Raw genomic sequence first — 22,500 nt, 5'->3', positions numbered from 1 at the left:
CGTTGCCTGGTGTCCCTTTAAGTGAATGACGTGTAAGTGAAAGTAAGACATTCGAAAGGCCAACGAAAATTAAGGTTGCTTTTGATAGTACAAAGACTTACAAAACTGGTGCTCTAAATAGCGATTCTGTTGTCTTTGAAAGGTTCTCTTATTGACACATTGAACTGCAATTTGGATTAACACCTGCTTTTACAAGGGGGAAGTATTTAGGCACAGAATTGACTTGCGCTTTCAGGAGCAGTCTTTGTACATACTGCGGAATACATAACTAGTGCTTTTTACTCTTCCCCTCCCATCTTTTTACGCTAAACTCACACTTTCCCCTGGATCCTCCCATGAATGCATATGCATGACACGAAAAATGCAATTTGCCATGTTCAGCTCCCACGACAGGCAGTTTGCGCTTTTACATCATTGCGGCCTGTTTGTACATACCTCGCAATGATTTTACACGCACGTTGCGAAACAAATACGCCTGAAGCGGGCGCAAATGCGCTAGTACCCTCAGTCTCTACGAGTGCCACAGCACGAGGCCTTTATTTTATTCCCGGCTAGGCCGGAAATGAGGGGTAAACGTGGTGTGCAGAGGGGTGCCCGACGTGTGAAGACTGAGACTGAGAGCTACATGGAAAATATGCACCAAACAAGCCACTTTGAAATTTTGCTGTTTTCATGAATACAAAAGTTGGGTGACCCCCCTCCAAGACTAAAAAAAGTTGGGTGACCCTCCTCAACAACAAATAATAAAAAGACATGACCCTCCCCTATTTTCCTCCGGTGGTCCATCCATTCCATAAATACAGAACGGTCCCTTGCATAAAGGGATAGAGTCGCTCACTAATGCATCGCCTTTCCATGGGGGTCCTAATACAGGGGTCAGCCTGACCTAAGGGTCCCTCATACAGCTCTTACTTTGAGCACACTTCCTTTAGCATCACAGCAAGCCCTTTCACTTCTGGCATTATGTAGCAAAAGGAAAGTTTAATTCCTTATTTTGCACGTTTATTTTTTAAACAATGCGCCCAGGGGTGTGGCATTCAACAACTTAGGGAGTGGCTTGGCGCATTGTATAAAAATCGCTATTGTACACTTGGTCAGAAGTCTATGGCGAGTTGTTTATATGTTATTTTAAGAGTGCATTGTCAGCAGTCATATTGGCGGGTGCACAACGCACCATCCTTCTATCATCCATGAACGCACACCAGTGCATGTCCATGCAAAACATTACAAATTGCACAATTACAATGGGAAACATAATTAGAATAAAGATATTACAAAATACTGTACATCTCATGATGAGTAGTTATTCACCATCATTTGCAAATTGGTAATGACGGTTAAAAGTGATTAGGGGAGAGGCGAGAGACACGTATAGAGCACAGCTAAAGACGCACTGTCACGAGATATAAGCAACTCCTCTGCAGGATAAATGTTTTTTTATTCAGTCATTTGAGCAATATTAGGGTAAGTGTTGCTTTTTCCAGCCTATGTTTTCGATGGTAACCCATTGTCAGTCAGTAGTGAAAGTAACTGCATATAACTGTCTTGTCGTTGACTGACACCATGGTGAAGTTAGTTTCACTTTGCCAATGAGTTCAAATAATAGAGGAGTACAAATGCGTGAAGGCTATGCTAGGTTTTAGTAAAGCATGGTTTAGTGGAATGACTGTTCCATACGGTCTCGCAAGCAGCCTCCTTCAAATGCGCCGTTGAATGTCAAAATACCGATGCATTTATTTGACATCACGCTTTGCGCCGTTAAAGGGAATGACAGATGTCATTCTCATTGGTTTAAATGATGTTACGCCCCAAACACACCCATATGACTGATTAAAAAACCTCGGAACACCTTGTTGCGCCATGCGCTCAACGTTTGATAACGAAAACCCTCCGTGGACTGGACATCCTACTAAATTTGAATAAGCTTTTGACGAGTGACGATGCGCTTTTGACTGTCATGATAGGGCCCCAAATGTGAGTCTGTTATGGTACCATGTTGCCTTAGGGCAACATGCAGTTTTTTTGGATTTCCTATGACACCTACATTGATATGTTATGAAAAGTTGTTGATACATCTTTACTTATCAATAAAGCTTGCTCATATTTTTTCTTGATGATTTACTAGAAGTAAAGAACTGAGAAATGCAAGGGAAAGGAGGGAAAATGTGGCGTTGCAAGACACCTGCACAGTCCCTGAATGAGGAAGCAAAATGACTTCCTATGAGTCATGTGACTTCTTTCTTGCAGTTGCATTGGATAGTACTGGGCTTCCCACCCCCTAATTATTAGCCAAATTAGGCTATATGTTGCCTGTAGGTAACGCTGTACCATAGAGGGTTTAAAACAAATAAATTGCTGTATATGAAGAGCCTTTCATTAGGAAAACTAGATAGTTAGGCCTATTCAAATACATACTGTAACGCCTCACCTTGATTAGTACTTTTTTATGGGAAAACAGTTTTTACATTGTGTTACATTGACTATCGGCCAGTATATCGGTTATTAAAAAACTCAAATATTTTCGGTATCGGTAACATCGGTATCGGCCTTCAAAATCCCATATTGGTCTAGTTTTTTAATACATTTACAAAACACCCCAAACACTTGCTTTTTTTAAATAAATAAATAATTGAATCCATTTTAAGATGAGTCTGAAACATAACAAAATGTGGAAAAAGGGAAGCCGTATGCCCTGTATGTGTGTACAGGTGCATCTCAAAAAATGTGATCATGCAAAAGTTATTTTTATCCCATAATTTATTTCAAAAAGTGAAGGTGAATAATTATAATAATTATTCAATAATAATAATTAATTACAAATAGTAAAATACTTTAAGCCTGTTTTTTTTGTTTTAATGTTGATTATTCTAATCTTGATGATTACAGTTTACAGCTCATGGAAATCAAAAATCTGAATCTGAAAATATTAGAATAAAGAATTTATGATACGGAAATGTCGACCTGAGAAGAGCTCAAATCAGCTAATTGAGTCAGAGTTCCGGCAATGGTTTCCTGAGCCTTTAATCTCAGTCTGGGATCCACCTGTATGTACAGTATATGTATTTATATGCATGCATGTGAATGTGCCTAATATATTTTTTGAATGTACAGTACAATATATGCTGTTTTTTCAAGCGACACAGCATGCTAGCGGTGCCTAGTAAATGTGCGTTTTACAGTGGCCATATTATGTTTTTTGGTAGCAGTCTCACTTGTTTTAGTGAGTTTAATGCAGGGTGTATTACATGGGCTAGTCCCTGGATTCCTCTAGCGCGTCCTTAGTCTCCACTAAGCCCTTGTGGCCACTGCATCTCTGCACACACATAGACTGAGACCTGTCATTACTGCAGTTGGAAAAATCTACACAAAACATTACTGCACCATAAACATTACTGCACCATAAACATCTACACAAAACATTACTGCACCATAAACATCTACACAAAACATTACTGCACCATAAACATTACTGCACCGTAAACATCTACACAAATCATTACTGCACCATAAACATCTACACAAAACATTTCTGCACCATAAACATTACTGCACCATAAACATCTACACAAAACATTACTGCACCATAAACATCTACACAAAACATTACTGCACCGTAAACATCTACACAAAACATTACTGCACCATTAACATCTACACAAAACATTACTGCACCATAAACATTATTGCACCATAAACATTACTGCAGCTGTAAAAACTGTATTGCTGTAATGTGATGCTGACTGTATGTGGAGGAGGGAAACCAAGGGAGGGAACTACTGTGTGTGTGTGTGTGTGTGTGTGTGTGTGTGGAAGAGGGAAACCTAGGGAGATGTTATATCATCAGCATCATAATGAATGTGGTTTTAATTAAACAGCCTTCAACTAAACTACTGTGTGTGTGTTTGTGTTTTAAGGGGTATATTCCTAAACTAAACTACTGTGTGTGTGTGTGTGTTTGTGTTTTAAGGGGTATATTCCTGAACTAAACTACTGTGTGTGTGTGTGTGTGTGTGTGTGTGTGTGTGTGTATGTGTTTTAAGGGGTATATTCTTGAACTAAACTACTGTGTGTGTGTGTGTGTGTTTGTGTTTTAAGGGGTATATTCCTAAACTAAACTACTGTGTGTGTGTGTGTGTGTTTGTGTTTTAAGGGGTATATTCCTAAACTAAACTACTGTGTGTGTGTGTGTGTGTGTGTTTGTGTTTTAAGGGGTATATTCCTAAACTAAACTACTGTGTGTGTGTGTGTGGGTGTGTGGGTGTGTGTGTGTGTGTGTGTGTGTTTTAAGGGGTATATTCCTAGATACCATCCTACCTCGTTATGATGTAAGTGGTGTGAGGCCCCCCATTGGCCAGAGGACCAGACTAAGTGCAGGGGACGTAGCGCAGGCACGCAAACTCTACAACTGCCCCAGTAAGACATGCACACACACACATGCACACACACACACACACACACACACACACACACACACACACACACACACACACACACACACATTCCTATTCATATTCATTCATGTACATTTACATTTGTTCACATGGCAGATGCTTCATCTGTTTATATTTATGTTGATGCTATTTAGCAAACACTTTTGTCCAAAGCGACTTACAGTCCATAAACACGTTATTAGTGAAAATGAATAGTTTTATAGTTTATGTAAAGCAATTTCCAGTCCATATGAGGGTTATCACAGTATGACTGTGTGTATGTGTGTTGATGCGTGTGCCGCGTGCGTGTGCGTGTGTGTGTGTGTATGTATATGTGTGCGTGTGTGTATATGTGTGTGTATGTGTGCGTGTATGTATGTGTGTGTGTGTGTGTGTGTATATGTGTGTATATGTATGTGCGTGTGTGTGTGTGTGTGCATGTGTGTGTGTGTGTTCCCTGTGCAGCATGCGGTGAGACTCTGCAGGACAGCACAGGGAACTTCTCCTCCCCAGGGTTCCCCAACAGCTACGCAGCCTACTCGCAATGTGTCTGGAGGATCTCGGTCACGCCCGGAGAGAAAGTAAGGCCCCCAAAAACAAACAAACATGTCTCAGAAAAAAACAAACAAACAAACATGTCTCAGAAATAAATTAACAAACAAACATGTCTCAGAAATAAAAGAATTAGAACATAGACATGATGAGGAGCCTGAAGAAAGTAAGGTCCCCAAAAATATAGCTTTTGCTATAACGTGCGTGTTGATATAATATAGCGTTTGTTATAACATGCGTGTTGATATAATATAGCGTTTGCTATAACATGCGTGTTGATATAATATAGCGTTTGCAATAACGTGTGTGTTGATATAATATAGCGTTTGCTATTCTACTGGTTGACTCTGTGTTGATATAAGGTGTCTGCTCTTTAATCAGCTTTGGAGGAGGACCGCAGCAGAGGGAGCTGGCGTACCTTTATGAGGGGTGAATTTAAAGCTAAATTAAAAGTAAATTAGAAAATGAAATTGACATTTAACTGTCAATGATATTTCAATCTAAAGAAAAAAACAGAGTTAAAACAACATTGGGTCTATTTATGGATGATATGAGTTATGAATGATATGAGTTATGAGTTCAAATTGTCGTTTGGGAGCAAAATTACGTTAGTTGGAGTTTTGAGATAGACTGTTGTTTGCATTTGCAATGAAATAGTTTGTAGCGTGTGGCTATGGAGCAGAGATCCACATCAAAATGAATCACTATTTTTAAACCACTGACAAGGCTCAAAATAGCCCTTACACCTCTGTGGTAGCATGGGCAGGATCCTTACAGACAAACTAAAGTGTTGTAAACTTTGAAAGTGTACAGAGAGGTTATAACAAACTTTTTTTTTAACTTCTTTTCAGTACAGCGCTATATGTTGTAACGAATGCACTTTTTGAATTATCTTTGGCTATGACAGGGGCCATATACAGTGCTTAATTTGTAAAGTGGGAGGTGCCGGAGCGCGAAGGCGGGGTGGATCCGGCGACTCAAAACGGGGATTTGTTACAGACCAACAACAAAAAAACCTGCGTACATAGCTCTGACTAAAAAAAACTAAACAACGCGGTGTGTACACCAGAACTTGCAACACACTGCACTGCATGGGTGTAAAATGTAAAAAAAAAAACAAAAAAAAACAATTATCCATTATCAAATTATCGAAAAAAACTAGACAAACACTCTACGCATAGGCCGAAATAAAAACATATAGACTATAGTATGCTATATATTGCAATGATGATCACCCAGTAATCAATAATCAACTAGATACAGCGTGAAATGATTAGTAATTTCTGATTGACACATCTGAATTCCTATCTGAACCCCTATTCCCCCCCGGACACCTCCCCCCAATCAAAACACATCGGAACTGACACATAATATGACACAGACAGGGAGCGGGAGACACAAACACTCGCGCGCACACACACACACAAGCGCACACCGGGAAAACAGGAGATACAGGGAAACCAACAAAACAGTCCAACAAGGGGCTAATAGCCTTAAGTATGCTATATATTGCAATGATGACCACCCACACCCAGTAGCCTAATCAATGATCAACTAGATACAGCGTGGAAGCGCGATTTCTTCCTACCGTAGCCTAGGCCTACTTGTCCAAAATGGCCCATACAGCATCCAGACCCCCGGCCTCCATTACCCTGCTTCTTTCTCTACACCTATGTCCTTTAGAAATCCATGACCTCACGTAAGGAAAGGGGTTGAACCGGGCAAGCGGCGGGCCGACAAGGCAAATGGGGAGGAGATGGTAGAGGTGGTATTCCCTGAAAGCCCTGATGACATTCCGCGGGCTATCGATGCAAAACTGCTGGCAGAGCGTCTCAACTTCTCTCTCCCCGAACAGCGCGTCACCCTCCTGTGGCCAATATTGTGGATAAAGCACTTTCAAATCCTCGATTAGCTTGTTGTATCCTGTTTGGTCTTTCCCCTATTTCTAAAGACTAATAAGAAAGATATCAACATTGAACACTACACAAACAGTAAGTTATTTATTTTTCGTTTAGGCGATTTCTTTTTTATATTGACTTAATTGATGGATCCAATAAAAAAGGTTCCGGATCCCACGTCGGAGGTGCCAGAACATAGGCCTCAAATTAAGCCCTGCATATTACCTAGCTTGGCTTCAACATAGGCCTATAGCTTTCATGCCTTCACACAAATTTGGATGTGCAAGATGTTGAAATCAAAGCCCAACAAAATCAATCTACATGTAACAGTTTGAAACTTGTTATGTTTCTTTTTTCAGGTTAGTTATGTGCAGCACTTATGTGACACACACACACACACACACACACACACTTACGCGATCTCCCTCTGCTCTTCTAGACCGTGCATTTCCAAACGGCTCCTTCTGGCTCCTTCTCAGATGAATCAGACTAATGAGAGAGACCCAGTCGGGGGTAGCTGGAGCTTTTTGGGGGGCAACTACACTAATCAAATCTGTGGCTGGGGGGCATCTACACTAGTCAAATCTGTGGCTCAGGGATAAGTTCAGAGGCAACTACATTAGTCTGTAAAAGTTTCAGTTGGAGGCTTACAGACAACAGGGTAATGATAGATGAACCAGCGATGTCGCTGGTTAACCATGTCAGGGTCTGGTGGTCAACGCCGGTTGAGGTCAGTCAGGCCTTGAAGGATAGTGGATTATCAGTAGATGTGTGATTGCCATTTCTTTCTCTGTCTTCTCTTCTCTCTCTGTCTCTAAGATCATTTTGAACTTTACATCTATGGACCTCTACAAGAGTCACTTGTGCTGGTATGATCATGTGGAGATACGAGATGGGCACTGGAGAAATTCCCCTCTGAAAGGTTGTGTGTGTGTGTGTGCCCGAACATTTTAATTTTTTTTGGTGTGTGTTTGTGTTTGTGTGCATTTACATGGATGTGTGTGTGTGGGTGTGTATGTGTGTGTGTGTGTGTGTGTGTGTGTGTGTGTGTGTGTGTGTGTGTGTGTGTACGTGGTGTGTGTGTGTGTGTGTGTGTGTGTGTGTGTGTGTGTGTGTACGTGGTGTGTGTGTGTGTGTGTGTGTGTGTGTGTGTGGTGTGTTTACTGCAGGCCGTTTCTGTGGAGACACTCTTCCTGACGCTATTATCTCGACTGATAGCCGACTCTGGATAGAATTCCGCAGCAGCAGCAACTGGGTTGGAAAAGGCTTCGCCATCACTTATGAAGGTAATACACCGCCACACACACACACACACACACACACACACACACACACACACACACACAGATACTTGCCTCTGCACTATCACTTATGAAGGTAACATACCACGACACACACACACAAACACACACACACAGATACTTGCCTCTACACCATCACATATGAAAGTAACATACCACGACACACACACACACACATACACACACACACACACACACACACACACAGATACTTGCCTCTGCACTATCACTTATGAAGGTAACATACCACGACACACACACACAAACACACACACACAGATACTTGCCTCTGCACCATCACATATGAAAGAAACACACCACGACACACACACACACGGATACCTGCCTCTGCACCATCCATCCATCCATCTATCCATCCCCCCAAAGGAACTGAGCTCCCCCAGAGCTGTCCATCACACTGACCCCCGTTGCATTATGGTCTATGATGATGATGTGCCACTCTGTCACTCACAGTACCTGCTACTGCAGCTTCAAAGGATCAGAGGCAGCTATGTTTGTAAGGATCAGAGACAGCTATGTTTGTGCTCAAAGGATCAGAGACAGCTATGTGTGTAAGGATCAGAGACACAAAACTCAGCCTGTGAGGCTGCTGAGGGTCTCATATCAATCTGGACTGCAGGGACATGCACAGAGTTAAAGCCCATAGTGCGCTATACTGGAGGAGCCCATAGTGCACTATACTGGTGGAGCCCATAGTGCACTATACTGGTGGTGGAGCCCATAGTGCACTATACTGGTGGAGCCCATAGTACACTATACTGGTGGAGCCCATAGTGCACTATACTGGTGGATCCCATAGTACACTATACTGGTGGTGGAGCCCATAGTGCACTATACTGGTGGTGGAGCCCATAGTGCACTATACTGGTGGAGCCCATAGTATAGAGCCCATAGTGCACTATACTGGTGGAGCCCATAGTGCACTATACTGGTGGAGCCCATAGTACACTATACTGGTGGAGCCCATAGTGCACTATACTGGTGGTGGAGCCCATAGTACACTATACTGGTGGTGGAGCCCATAGTGCACTATACTGGTGGAGCCCATAGTACACTATACTGGTGGAGCCCATAGTGCACTATACTGGTGGATCCCATAGTACACTATACTGGTGGTGGAGCCCATAGTGCACTATACTGGTGGAGCCCATAGTGCACTGGTGGAGCCCATAGTGCACAATACTGATGGAGCCTATAGTGCACTATACTGATGGAGCCTATAGTACACTATACTGATGGAGCCCATAGTGCACTATACTGGTGGAGCCCATAGTACACTATACTGGTGGTGGAGCCCATAGTGCACTATACTGGTGGAGCCCATAGTGCACTGGTGGAGCCCATAGTGCACAATACTGATGGAGCCTATAGTGCACTATACTGATGGAGCCTATAGTACACTATACTGATGGAGCCCATAGTGCACTATACTGGTGGAGCCCATAGTACACTATACTGGTGGAGCCCATAGTGCACTATACTGGTGGAGCCCATAGTGCACTATACTGATGGTGGAGCCCATAGTGCACTATACTGGTGGTGGAGCCCATAGTACACTATACTGGTGGAGCCCATAGTATACTGGTGGAGCCCATAGTGCACTATACTGGTGGAGCCCATAGTACACTATACTGGTGGAGCCCATAGTGCACTATACTGGTGGAGCCCATAGTGCACTATACTGGTGGTGGAGCCCATAGTGCACTATACTGGTGGAGCCCATAGTACACTATACTGGTGGAGCCCATAGTGCACTATACTGGTGGATCCCATAGTACACTATACTGGTGGTGGAGCCCATAGTGCACTATACTGGTGGAGCCCATAGTGCACTGGTGGAGCCCATAGTGCACAATACTGATGGAGCCTATAGTGCACTATACTGATGGAGCCTATAGTACACTATACTGATGGAGCCCATAGTGCACTATACTGGTGGAGCCCATAGTACACTATACTGGTGGAGCCTATAGTACACTGGTGGAACCCATAGTGCACTATACTGGTGGAGCCCATAGTGCACTATACTGGTGGAGCCTATAGTGCACTATACTGGTGGAGCCCATAGTGCACTATACTGGTGGTGGAGCCCATAGTACACTATACTGGTGGAGCCCATAGTATACTGGTGGAGCCCATAGTGCACTATACTGGTGGAGCCCATAGTACACTATACTGGTGGTGGAGCCCATAGTGCACTATACTGGTGGAGCCCATAGTATAGAGCCCATAGTGCACTATACTGGTGGAGCCCATAGTGCACTATACTGGTGGAGCCCATAGTGCACTATACTGGTGGAGCCCATAGTGCACTATACTGGTGGTGGAGCCCATAGTACACTATACTGGTGGAGCCCATAGTGCACTATACTGGTGGAGCCCATAGTGCACTGGTGGAGCCCATAGTGCACAATACTGATGGAGCCTATAGTGCACTATACTGATGGAGCCTATAGTACACTATACTGGTGGAGCCCATAGTACACTATACTGGTGGAGCCTATAGTACACTGGTGGAGCCCATAGTATACTGGTGGAGCCTATAGTGCACTATACTGGTGGTGCACTATACTGGTGGAGCCCATAGTGCACTATACTGGTGGTGGAGCCCATAGTGCACTATACTGGTGGAGCCCATAGTACACTATACTGGTGGAGCCCACAGTACTCTGGTGGAGCCCATAGTGCACTATACTGGTGGAGCCCATAGTGCACTATACTGGTGGAGCCTATAGTGCACTATACTGGTGGTGGAGCCCATAGTGCACTATACTGGTGGAGCCTATAGTGCACTATACTGGTGGAGCCCATAGTGCACTATACTGGTGGAGCCCATAGTACACTATACTGGTGGAGCCCATAGTGCACTATACTGGTGGTGGAGCCCATAGTACACTATACTGGTGGAGCCCATAGTATACTGGTGGAGCCCATAGTGCACTATACTGGTGGAGCCCATAGTACACTATACTGGTGGTGGAGCCCATAGTGCACTATACTGGTGGAGCCCATAGTGCACTATACTGGTGGAGCCCATAGTATACTGGTGGAGCCCATAGTGCACTATACTGGTGGAGCCCATAGTACACTATACTGGTGGTGGAGCCCATAGTGCACTATACTGGTGGAGCCCATAGTGCACTATACTGGTGGAGCCCATAGTGCACTATACTGGAGGAGCCCATAGTGCACTATACTGGTGGTGGAGCCCATAGTGCACTATACTGGTGGAGCCCATAGTGCACTGGTGGAGCCCATAGTGCACTATACTGGTGGAACCCATAGTGCACTATACTGGTGGAGCCCATAGTGCACTATACTGATGGTGGAGCCCATAGTGCACTATACTGGTGGAGACCATAGTACACTATACTGGTGGAGCCCATAGTACACTATACTGGTGGAGCCTATAGTACACTGGTGGAACCCATAGTGCACTATACTAGTGGAGCCCATAGTGCACTATACTGATGGTGGAGCCCATAGTGCACTATACTGGTGGTGGAGCCCATAGTGCACTATACTGGTGGAGCCCATAGTGCACTATACTGGTGGAGCCCATAGTACACTATACTGGTGGAGCCCACAGTACTCTGATGGAGCCCATAGTGCACTATACTGGTGGAGCCTATAGTGCACTATACTGGTGGTGCACTATACTGGTGGAGCCCATAGTGCACTATACTGGTGGTGGAGCCCATAGTACACTATACTGGTGGAGCCCACAGTACTCTGGTGGAGCCCATAGTGCACTATACTGGTGGAGCCCATAGTGCACTATACTGGTGGAGCCTATAGTGCACTATACTGGTGGTGCACTCTACTGGTGGAGCCCATAGTGCACTATACTGGTGGTGGAGCCCATAGTGCACTATACTGGTGGAGCCTATAGTGCACTATACTGGTGGAGCCCATAGTACACTATACTGGTGGAGCCCATAGTGCACTATGCTGGTGGTGGAGCCCATAGTACACTATACTGGTGGAGCCCATAGTATACTGGTGGAGCCCATAGTGCACTATACTGGTGGAGCCCATAGTACACTATACTGGTGGTGGAGCCCATAGTGCACTATACTGGTGGAGCCCATAGTGCACTATACTGGTGGAGCCCATAGTATACTGGTGGAGCCCATAGTGCACTATACTGGTGGAGCCCATAGTACACTATACTGGTGGTGGAGCTCATAGTGCACTATACTGGTGGAGCCCATAGTGCACTATACTGGAGGAGCCCATAGTGCACTATACTGGTGGTGGAGCCCATAGTGCACTATACTGGTGGAGCCCATAGTGCACTGGTGGAGCCCATAGTGCACTATACTGATGGAGCCTATAGTGCACTATTCTGATGGAGCCTATAGTACACTATACTGATGGAGCCCATAGTGCACTATACTGGTGGAGACCATAGTACACTATACTGGTGGAGCCCATAGTACACTATACTGGTGGAGCCTATAGTACACTGGTGGAACCCATAGTGCACTATACTGGTGGAGCCCATAGTGCACTATACTGATGGTGGAGCCCATAGTGCACTATACTGGTGGAGACCATAGTACACTATACTGGTGGAGCCCATAGTACACTATACTGGTGGAGCCTATAGTACACTGGTGGAACCCATAGTGCACTATACTGGTGGAGCCCATAGTGCACTATACTGATGGTGGAGCCCATAGTGCACTATACTGGTGGTGGAGCCCATAGTGCACTATACTGGTGGAGGCCATAGTGCACTATACTGGTGGAGCCCATAGTACACTATACTGGTGGAGCCCACAGTACTCTGATGGAGCCCATAGTATACTGGTGGAGCCCATAGTGCACTATACTGGTGGAGCCTATAGTGCACTATACTGGTGGAGCCCATAGTGCACTATACTAGTGGAGCCCATAGTGCACTATACTGGTGGAGCCTATAGTGCACTATACTGGTGGTGCACTATACTGGTGGAGCCCATAGTGCACTATACTGGTGGTGGAGCCCATAGTACACTATACTGGTGGAGCCCATAGTGCACTTTTATATGTGTGGATTACATAAGTTAATACCAATGTCTGTTGAATTTCATGCAAATAGCCTCAGTGGAAGTATACTTACTGAAAAAAATGCTGACGTGTTCAATACTTATTTTCCCCTGTATAAAACAATCCAAAAATTGAAGTCCATTAGTAGAGTTATGTGTAAGAAAGTGGAATGATAAAAAGAAAAAGTATTGAACATGCTGAGAAAAAGAAGTACACCAAGGCAAGGAACAAGCTGGAATCTATAAGTAGTTAGAGAGTAATTATCCCTCCTATCTGTGCAAATTAATATAAGCTGGGTTTGTACATATTGATGGACTATAAAAGAGTTTTTCGTTACCAAGGTGTCACACAAGAAACATGTTGGATTCTCTGGTTGTTGCGTTGTGTTTTAGTTCTAATGTCTGTATTGAAGATGGTCAATAAAGCTTGACGGCGGGATCAGGATCGGCGATTAGATGATGATTTATTGTAGATGGTACAACAATGAATAACAGAACACAGGCTAAGTCTCAAACAGTAAAACTGTGCAGAGTCTAACAGTTGCGGTTGTTATTAGAAGCGGCTGCTGAGCCTTCCGACAGAAGATGCTCCTTGGGTTGCTTCCTCGATCCGTCTCCCAGTCAAAACCTAAGACAAAGCCTGTTATACTAAAACACAGAAACGTCAATCATGCCAACGTGGCAGGTGCCAACCAGTGTACAAAACCCGGCCCTGGCCAGATGGAGATACTAGCCCGAATAGGCAGACATGCTTTGCTGTCTCCCTCGGTCCATGTTATCACCGATGTTCCTCGGATGTTCCTAAACATCGGCCTGTATGACCTTCCTGCTGGTACACAGGCCTAAGGCATAGTTATGTACAATAATATGGACTTCTCCCTGTTGTATACTACACACAGATGTAACATATGAACACATCAGAATACAGTAAGAATACCCCAGAATTCTACAGTCCCCCCTCTTGATCAATCAAAAACACAGATTTTTATAGATCATACAAAACAAATAAACAGGAGTCTGATGTGGTCTAAAGAACAGATAACAAACCAAGCATTACCTCTCAGGCACTTTAAGGAAAAGAAAAGAAGTGCAGGCACCTTGAAAGAAAACTTAAAAACTGATTATGTTGCTGATGATTATCTCACATTCTAAGAGTCAAAAGAAAAGGAAAACAAAGTCTTTTGGAAGTTCAGGAAACCGGCCGGCAACAGTTCAGTTCAAAGGCAAAGTCTCTGTCCCAGATGTTGTCTGTGGCTCCCGTCAACCTCATAGGTACATGTGGAGTGAAAAGAAAGAGCAGTATCAGTTGAAGGATAGTCATGGAAACAACAGTATATAATCTATTATAGGGGTGTAGCATCCTCCCAACCCTGGTCCCCCAGTGAGTCCCCGGTTAACCCGTTCCTGCGTGTTCAGCTCCCTTACGGGTGTCCCCAGAAACCTACCTCTAGAACCAGGACTACAGGATTACTCCCCCCTCTCGATCTAGCTAATTGTAATCATTCTCAAAAATCGGCAATTACAATCGTATCCTCAGATTAAACATTTCATATCTCAGTAATCACGCATATTTAATCATCAAAATCAATTATAAGACTTATCTAAGTCTATAATTTTTCATAACATGAGTTTGTGTCAAGAAGAGTCCACTACCACAACACTCTGAGCATGTTCGGATTCTCAAAGGAAAGATTCTACTCTCGGATCTCTAAACCTTTCATTTCTCCTGACGTCATAAATTCCCTGTCAAAATGAAAGTCTCCCGTGAATCTTCCCCCCTCTAGTTCACACCTCACCCCTAAAAGAAGATCGGCGGAAACTCAGATAGAATTCGTACCCTACCCAAGCGCGTCATGTTTCAGGCGGTTCTATTAGTTTGCAAATGGCTTGCATGTATCCACTCTCACCCTGGACCTTCACTGCCGACTATGTTATGGCAATCCACATCGGGGAATGATGTCTTTCACAAGGACTTTGGCAGTGTGTAGTGCAATTCCAGATCGTGCAGGGAATGCCTCAATCCACCTGGAGAACTTGCACAGGACAACCAGAACATCTCGGTAGCCTTTACACTTGGGAAGAGTGATGTAATCTATCTGGAGAACTCTGAATGGTCCTGGTGGAGCTGGTGTCTTCAGCATTGGCAACTTAACCTTCTTGTCGTGATTGTTTTGCCGACAGGTGACACACCGCTTGACGATGTCTTTGGCCGTTGCTGTGAACTTCGATGACCACCAGACCTGTATGAATCTGTTCCTCATCTTCTCCACTCCCACGTGTCTAAGCGAATGAATTTGTGCCGTCCGATATGGTAGACTTTCTGGAGCCACTGTTCGTGTTCCAAACCTCCACAAGTTGTCATCATGGAGCTTCGCCACATTTTCAATCCAAGTCCATTTTTCTTCTCGGCTCGAGCTCGACCTCTTCAGATGTTTCCTTGACCTTCTTTGTCACTCTCATCATGCATTTCTCGTTGTCATTTTCAACGAGAATTGAATTTCATTTCATTATCTTTCATTCATTATCTCCTCCCTCTCTTTTTCTTGCGGCTGTTCTTGACACCGCATCCGCCATGGCATTGCCTCTTGCTTCAATGGTGTCTTGCCTTGTATGTGCCTTTACTTTGATCACTGCCAGTTCCTTTGGCAGCTGCATTGCATCCAACAATTCTGCCACAATCTGTCCGTTCTTGATGGGACATTGTTTCACACACAGAGGTGGTTTTCCAGTCAGTCTGACAGGTTCCATTTCCAACAGTCCACAGTCATTCCTTCCCTTAGCCCATGCAGGATGTTCCAGGAGATCCTCTCTTTTTAGCCTTCTCAGGTTCCACAAGACTTCTCCATCTCCTTCTCCAATGGCTATGGTGACTGGGGCTGTCTGCTTCAGACTGAATTTCTTTCCGGTTGGTCCACCAGCTGTATTGATGATGCCTGACAGAGGTATTTCGTGTTTCTTCAATAGGTCAGATGAAAAGACTTTAAGTTCAGCACCAGTATCAATCAAGAATTCAATTTTGATGTGTTCTTCAAGCAAGGCAGTAGCATAGAGGGTGTTGTCAGTTTTAGCTGGTTGGTAAAGCACAGACACGCCGTCGGTGGTGGCTACTGTGCGCACAGGGCATATGAGTGCCTCGTCAGCTGACTCATCCCAGGCATCCCAGTCCTCCATCGCTGGCCTGGTTTTCTTTGTCTTTGGCCTTGTTACCAGAGCAGTCACTCCCTGGGCAGCATTGGATGTAGATGCCCCATCATTCACTGGTGCAGGTGGGGGTGAGGGACGTGGGGGTGGGTGAGGTAAAGAGTTGACAGGTGGGGGTGGGGATGGTGGTGGTGGTGGGGTAGGGAAAGAGTTGACAGGTGGGTGAGGTGGGTAAGGGCTTGTAGCCAGTGGCATTGGTAACAACAATGGGGGAGGAGGAGGTACTGAAGCTATGGCTAGTGGCTGTGGATAGCCATACTGGAGTGGAGCAGTTTGATGATTGTTGGTTGCAGACGTTGTTCCTTGTCTTTGTGGATTGTAGAAAGCAGTGGCTGTTGATGGGGCCAGAATGATTTGTTTTGTGTCACCTGCTGGCTGTTCGTCAGGTGGGGTGCTGTTTCTTGGCCCATGTGGGGTCCCCATAACAGCAGCATTCTGTCCAATGAAGCTGTCTTTATCAATGTCCACTGCACTTCTAGATGTCTCCACCATGGCATATGGCGTTGTTGAGTCCAAGTCAGGCAGAGTCGGATTGAGGCAGGTGCTTGGTTGCCTGTTGCGACCATGGTTGCGACCCCCGCCCCCACTAGGTGCCGGTGTGTATGGGAGGAGTTGGCTCCTCCCCGTTGAGTGGGCCTCTGAGACTACTCCTCTTCGCCTCATTCCACTCTGTTCTGGCAACACATCCGCTTCCATGAGTTGTTCCTCCAAATCACGTCTCTCAGTCTCATGTCTGCAAATCCTGTCTCGGATCTCTAATTCAAATTTGCCCAATTGTAATTTCACTGCCATCCAATCTGACACATAGTCTTGTATCTCAGCTAAGGCCTGTAACTTAGTTTTCCTACCAAGAACCATATCTGGATTGTGCTAATATTAAATATTAAATTGTACTATGTGTTTCGTGCAGTGACGTGATCCTTTTAAATATATTTTTTTATATTTTCCTGTGATGTGGTAGTGACATAGTGACAACTTTGCACTTTGAAAATTTGGTTAGTAATTTGTTCGCCTCTCAATTGTTCACAAGTTGTCTATCTCTTATTTTTTTTTTTTCCACACTCACACTCACACACACGCTCCCGCCAGGGAAAAGGAAACACACTCTCTCTCTATCTCTCTCGCTCCGTAACCTGACACTTGGTAAGTTATTTTACTCACAGCATGATGCCACAACAAAAAATTTCACCAGTGTCAGTTCCACTTAACTCAGACTGTTTCTTTTCTCCCAAAACGGCTGGACAATGATACAAATGAATGTCTCACTCACACTTTTAACGATCTTTCGTTAAATTCCCAGTTGACCAAGTCAACAAAAAAACATAGGTGGAAACCCTATCCCACTTTTCAAATACTGCACAACCAAAACACCCCACACTGGTGATTTCGTCTCCTTTCCGTATCACTGTAGCACTAAGTTTAGTCCTAGGCCATTAAACTAAACAAAGACCGTTGAGAAACAACCAGTTCACTCAGTAAAATAATGACTCCTGTTTTCTCATTGGCACATGCACAGCATTTATCTCATAAAACTCACACAGCTTAACATGTAATGGCAGTACAGAAAAAGAAAAGATTTAATCCCCCAAGCTTGTCCGTAGTTAATCGATTACTTCTTTTAATTCGTTCACGAATCTATCCAATTACCCAAAATATGTGTACACTTTGACCTTTTACTTTTTCCCAGAAAACTTCTTATATCAAATGACATCTAGAGCTCATCAATCATTGATATAGGTACGTTACTTGTCAAAACACTTAATGACACAAACTTCAATACTCTCATTAATGTGCAGCTTTTAATTTCTAATTTATCTAATAAATTAGCTTTACTTTGGTTCTTTTTCCCACATAAAGGAGTAAAGATTTTTTGCTTTCACCTGGTTAGAATGTCTTCACTGCATGCAGGGTGCGCAGTGCAGCAGTGTTTCCCCTCTTGGCAGGCTTCCAGCTGGGATTCAGTCACGTCAATCAGGGTGCCAAGATGGACTCTTCTTACAGATGTTCAAAATCCAAAATCTGCCCCCGAAGTCTCTTTGAACCCGTTGGATGTTCTCGTCTTGCCTCTCCTCTTGCGGTCGGGTCACGATAACCAAATGTTGTCGTCTTTCTTCTCCTTTTGTGAGAAGGGTCACGGCACCAAATGTTGGATTCTCTGGTTGTTGCGTTGTGTTTTAGTTCTAATGTCTGTATTGAAGATGGTCAATAAAGCTTGACGGCGGGATCAGGATCGGCGATTAGATGATGATTTATTGTAGATGGTACAACAATGAATAACAGAACACAGGCTAAGTCTCAAACAGTAAACTGTGCAGAGTCTAACAGTTGCGGTTGTTATTAGAAGCGGCTGCTGAGCCTTCCGACAGAAGATGCTCCTTGGGTTGCTTCCTCGATCCGTCGATCCCTCGATCCGAAACCCGGCCCTGGCCAGATGGAGATACTAGCCCGAATAGGCAGACATGCTGTCTCCCTCGGTCCATGTTATCACTGATGTTCCTCGGATGTTCCTAAACATCGGCCTGTATGACCTTCCTGCTGGTACACAGGCCTAAGGCATAGTTATGTACAATAATATGGACTTCTCCCTGTTGTATACTACACACAGATGTAACATATGAACACATCAGAATACAGTAAGAATACCCCAGAATTCTACAAACATTTCATGATAGGTAAAAGCAAAGAGTTCTCACAAGACCTTCGCAACTTTATTGTTGCAAAACATATCGATGGAACTGGTTACAGATGCTCTTCAAAACTTCAGAATCTTCCAGTAAGCAGCATTGGGGCCATTACATGCAAGTGGAAGGAACATCACTGCATCATCAACCGGCCATGCACAGGATCTCCTCGCAATATTTCTGACCAGGGAGTCAGAAGGATGGTCGGAAGAGTAGCCCAAGAGCCAGTCCGGACCACTCAGAGAAAGCTCCAAAAAGTCTTGGAGGCAGCAGGTACAATAGTTACAGAGAAAATCATAGGCAATGCACTCCACCGCCATGGCCTCTATACACGCTCACCCCACATGACCCCATTGCTGAAGATAAACATGTTGAATCATGTTAAAAGTTTGCTACACAACATTTTCTGAGCTGCAGAACAGAATGTTTCAAAAAATGCTTTGTTCCCACCGTTATAAGACTGTTCAATACCTTCTGAGTCTCAATCACAATCACACATATAACCATACACCCATTATATCTGCCTCAGCAACCCGACTGGACTGTGCTGTGATATGGACAATCACAATCACACATATAACCATACATACACCCATTATATCTGCCTCAGCAACCCGACTGGACTGTGCTGTGATATGGACAATTTTAAAGTTAATTTTAAATCTCTATTTATGCACTTAATATATTTATCAATCCGGTCTCTATTTTTATACCACTGTATGAATGATGATGAGTGGAGCAGTGGAAGTGTTGATATGTCGCTGTGTTTTTGTAAGCCACTGGACATTTTGAATTTCCCTCCTGGGATGAATAAAGTGTCTATCTATCTATCTATCTATCTATCTATCTATCTATCTATTTGGACAAGCCTATGAAATACTGAGAGAATATAGTCTGGTCAGAAGAGAGCAAAATATAACTTTTTGGATGTCATACTACACGCCATGTTTGAAGGAGAAATGGCACTGTACATTACCCTAAAAATGCCATACAACAGTGAGGTTTGGAGGTGGAGGCATCATTATGTTGGGCTGTTTTTTACGGGCACTTTGTACAGTCATTTTTTTTCCAGGAGAATCTTGCCATCCACCAGGATGATGAGGATGAGATATGGCTAGACCTTCCAGCAGGACAATGATCCAAAGCAAAGGAAACTCAATTGGTTTCAGAGAGAGGAAATCAAGGCCCAGACTTAAAGACTATCTGTTTAAAAGAATGGGCCAAAATTGCACCTGAATACTGTGACTGTGTCATTCCACTTTATTACACATACCTCTACTTATTGACTTTAAAGGTGCCATGTGTAAGAATTGAGGTAAAAATATCCAAAAAATGAGCTACACACATCAAACGAATGAGAAGAAATAAGGGTGATGAAGTCGTTAAAAAAATGACATGGTATAGTGCTGCAGAGATATCAACCTGAATTAGCATGCTAAATTACTAGCCACAGCCCGACAGGTGTCATAATACCAGTTTCGGCCATGGGAGGCGGTATGCGGGCAACATAACCGCCAGCCAAACTGCAATACACGTTTCTCGGTTGTTACTCTAGGGTAGACCAACTCACTTTCTGGAGGTATACTGCCCCCATCTTTTATGGAATGTGGAGTATGAATTGATTTTTTGGCGGACATTACACATGGCACCTTTAATGTTTGGATTTGTTATATGGGTGGATTGCCTTAGTTAATACTAATATCTGGTGAAAATTTAATGTGAATAGCCTCAGTGGAAGTATACTTACTAAAGAAAATTCAATACATTCAATACCTATTTCCCCTGATGTATACACATACACACACACACACAATCACACACACTCAGGCATAGACACACTGTCATAGACAAACACACACACATATTGGAAATCCATATTAGGAGAGTGATGCTTGAACCTTTTGTGCCTGTAGCAATCTGTGGTGGCGAAATCAGTCGTAATAGTGGCCAGATCCAGTCGCCCAACTACCCTGATGACTACCGCCCCCATAAGGTGTGTGTGTGGAAGGTGACCGTCGCCGAGGGATTCCACGTCGGACTCAGCTTTCAGTCCTTTGAGGTAGAAAAGCACAACAAGTCCTGTGGTCCCATGTTCTGTCCTGTGGTCCCATGTTCTGTCCTGTGGTCCCATATTCTGTCCTGTGGTCCCATATTCTGTCCTGTTCACCTGCTTTGAACACACTACAATCAAAGTCATTAGTAAGATTGTAAGCAGACCAAGACAAAGACCAAAGCAGTGTCGTGTGTTTAGGGGTGGCAGTGCCGTGTGTTTAGGGGTGTGTTTAGGGGTGTGTTTAGGGGTGGCAGTGCCGTGTGTTTAGGGGAGTGTTTAGGGGTGGCAGTGCCTTGTGTTTAGGGGTGGCAGTGCTTTGTGTTTAGGGGTGTGTTTAGGGGTGGCAGTGCCGTGTGTTTAGGGGTGGTAGTCTCATCTCACTGCTCGTACTGTAGTTCACTCTCATGTCACGGCTCCTAGTTCAGTCTCATCTCACTGCTCCTAGTTCACTCTCATCTCACTGCTCCTAGTTCACTCTTATCTCACTGCTCGTAGCCCAACAAGTTCACAGATGAGTATGTCGTGCTCGCTCACTCCCTCTGTCGCTCTCTCGCTCTCTCATCACGCTCCTCCTGGCGCCACAGATCGAGAGGCACGACAGCTGCGCCTATGACTACCTGGAGGTGCGGGATGGACACTCTGAGGCCAGCCCCCTGCTCGGACGCTTCTGCGGCTATCAGAAGCCGGATGACATCAAGACCAGCTCCAACCAGCTGTGGCTCAAGTTCGTCTCAGACGGCTCAGTCAACAAGGCCGGATTCTCAGCCAGTTTCTTCAAGGGTAAGAGGGCAGCAATCAGTAACTGGCATCACAGATCGATTTTAAAGGTGAAGTCTGCGGTTTTGGTGTGATGTTGTTGATCGATTTTAAAGGTGCACACATTTGCTCTCTTGTTGCTGCCGTAGCAACCTGTTGATTGGCTGGGATGGTGTATGGGATGGTCTGAGCTACCTTGTTTGTGTCCCATTTACAAAGCAAGTTTTTTTTAAATGCACCCTGTGAAGAAAACTTGTGTGAATTTGATTGGAAATGTAACAGGTGTTATACTTGTAACTTAACTTAAACTATACCGGGCATGGTAACTGAAACGTTCTATTCACTGAGCATCTGCTGCAACAATTAGCTTCCACTGTAATAAATGGAACTGGCTACACCAGATGTGATAGCAGTGCGTACATTAAAAACAAAATAGACCAGTCTTCTAAAACGTCTATTTTTACGCTCCGCGAGTGGAACGGTTCAGTCACGTGCCCCGTGCAGCCTGCCTGTAATGGATTAGACTCATCGGAGAAGAAACGAAATAGAAAATGCACCATTTAGCCCGAGCGAG

At 44.2% G+C, this 22,500-nt stretch overlaps 1 protein-coding gene across 1 annotated transcript in view; it reads left to right on the top strand.

The window, feature by feature from the left end:
- Positions 1–22,500, top strand: part of LOC121679806 (bone morphogenetic protein 1-like) — a 69,061-nt gene that overhangs the window by 29,362 nt on the left and 17,199 nt on the right. The window contains exons 7-12 of the mRNA XM_042058840.1: positions 4,289–4,413; positions 4,896–5,011; positions 7,700–7,802; positions 8,050–8,166; positions 21,031–21,176; positions 21,755–21,950. Coding sequence (XP_041914774.1) covers positions 4,289–4,413; positions 4,896–5,011; positions 7,700–7,802; positions 8,050–8,166; positions 21,031–21,176; positions 21,755–21,950 — 803 coding nt within the window. The remainder of the gene's footprint in view (positions 1–4,288; positions 4,414–4,895; positions 5,012–7,699; positions 7,803–8,049; positions 8,167–21,030; positions 21,177–21,754; positions 21,951–22,500) is intronic.

This window comes from Alosa sapidissima, chromosome 13 (assembly GCF_018492685.1).
Source record: "Alosa sapidissima isolate fAloSap1 chromosome 13, fAloSap1.pri, whole genome shotgun sequence".
In the NCBI taxonomy this organism is placed as follows: domain Eukaryota; kingdom Metazoa; phylum Chordata; class Actinopteri; order Clupeiformes; family Clupeidae; genus Alosa; species Alosa sapidissima.
Note: the sequence above shows the minus strand (reverse complement) of the source record. Positions and strands in the feature narration are given on the sequence as shown.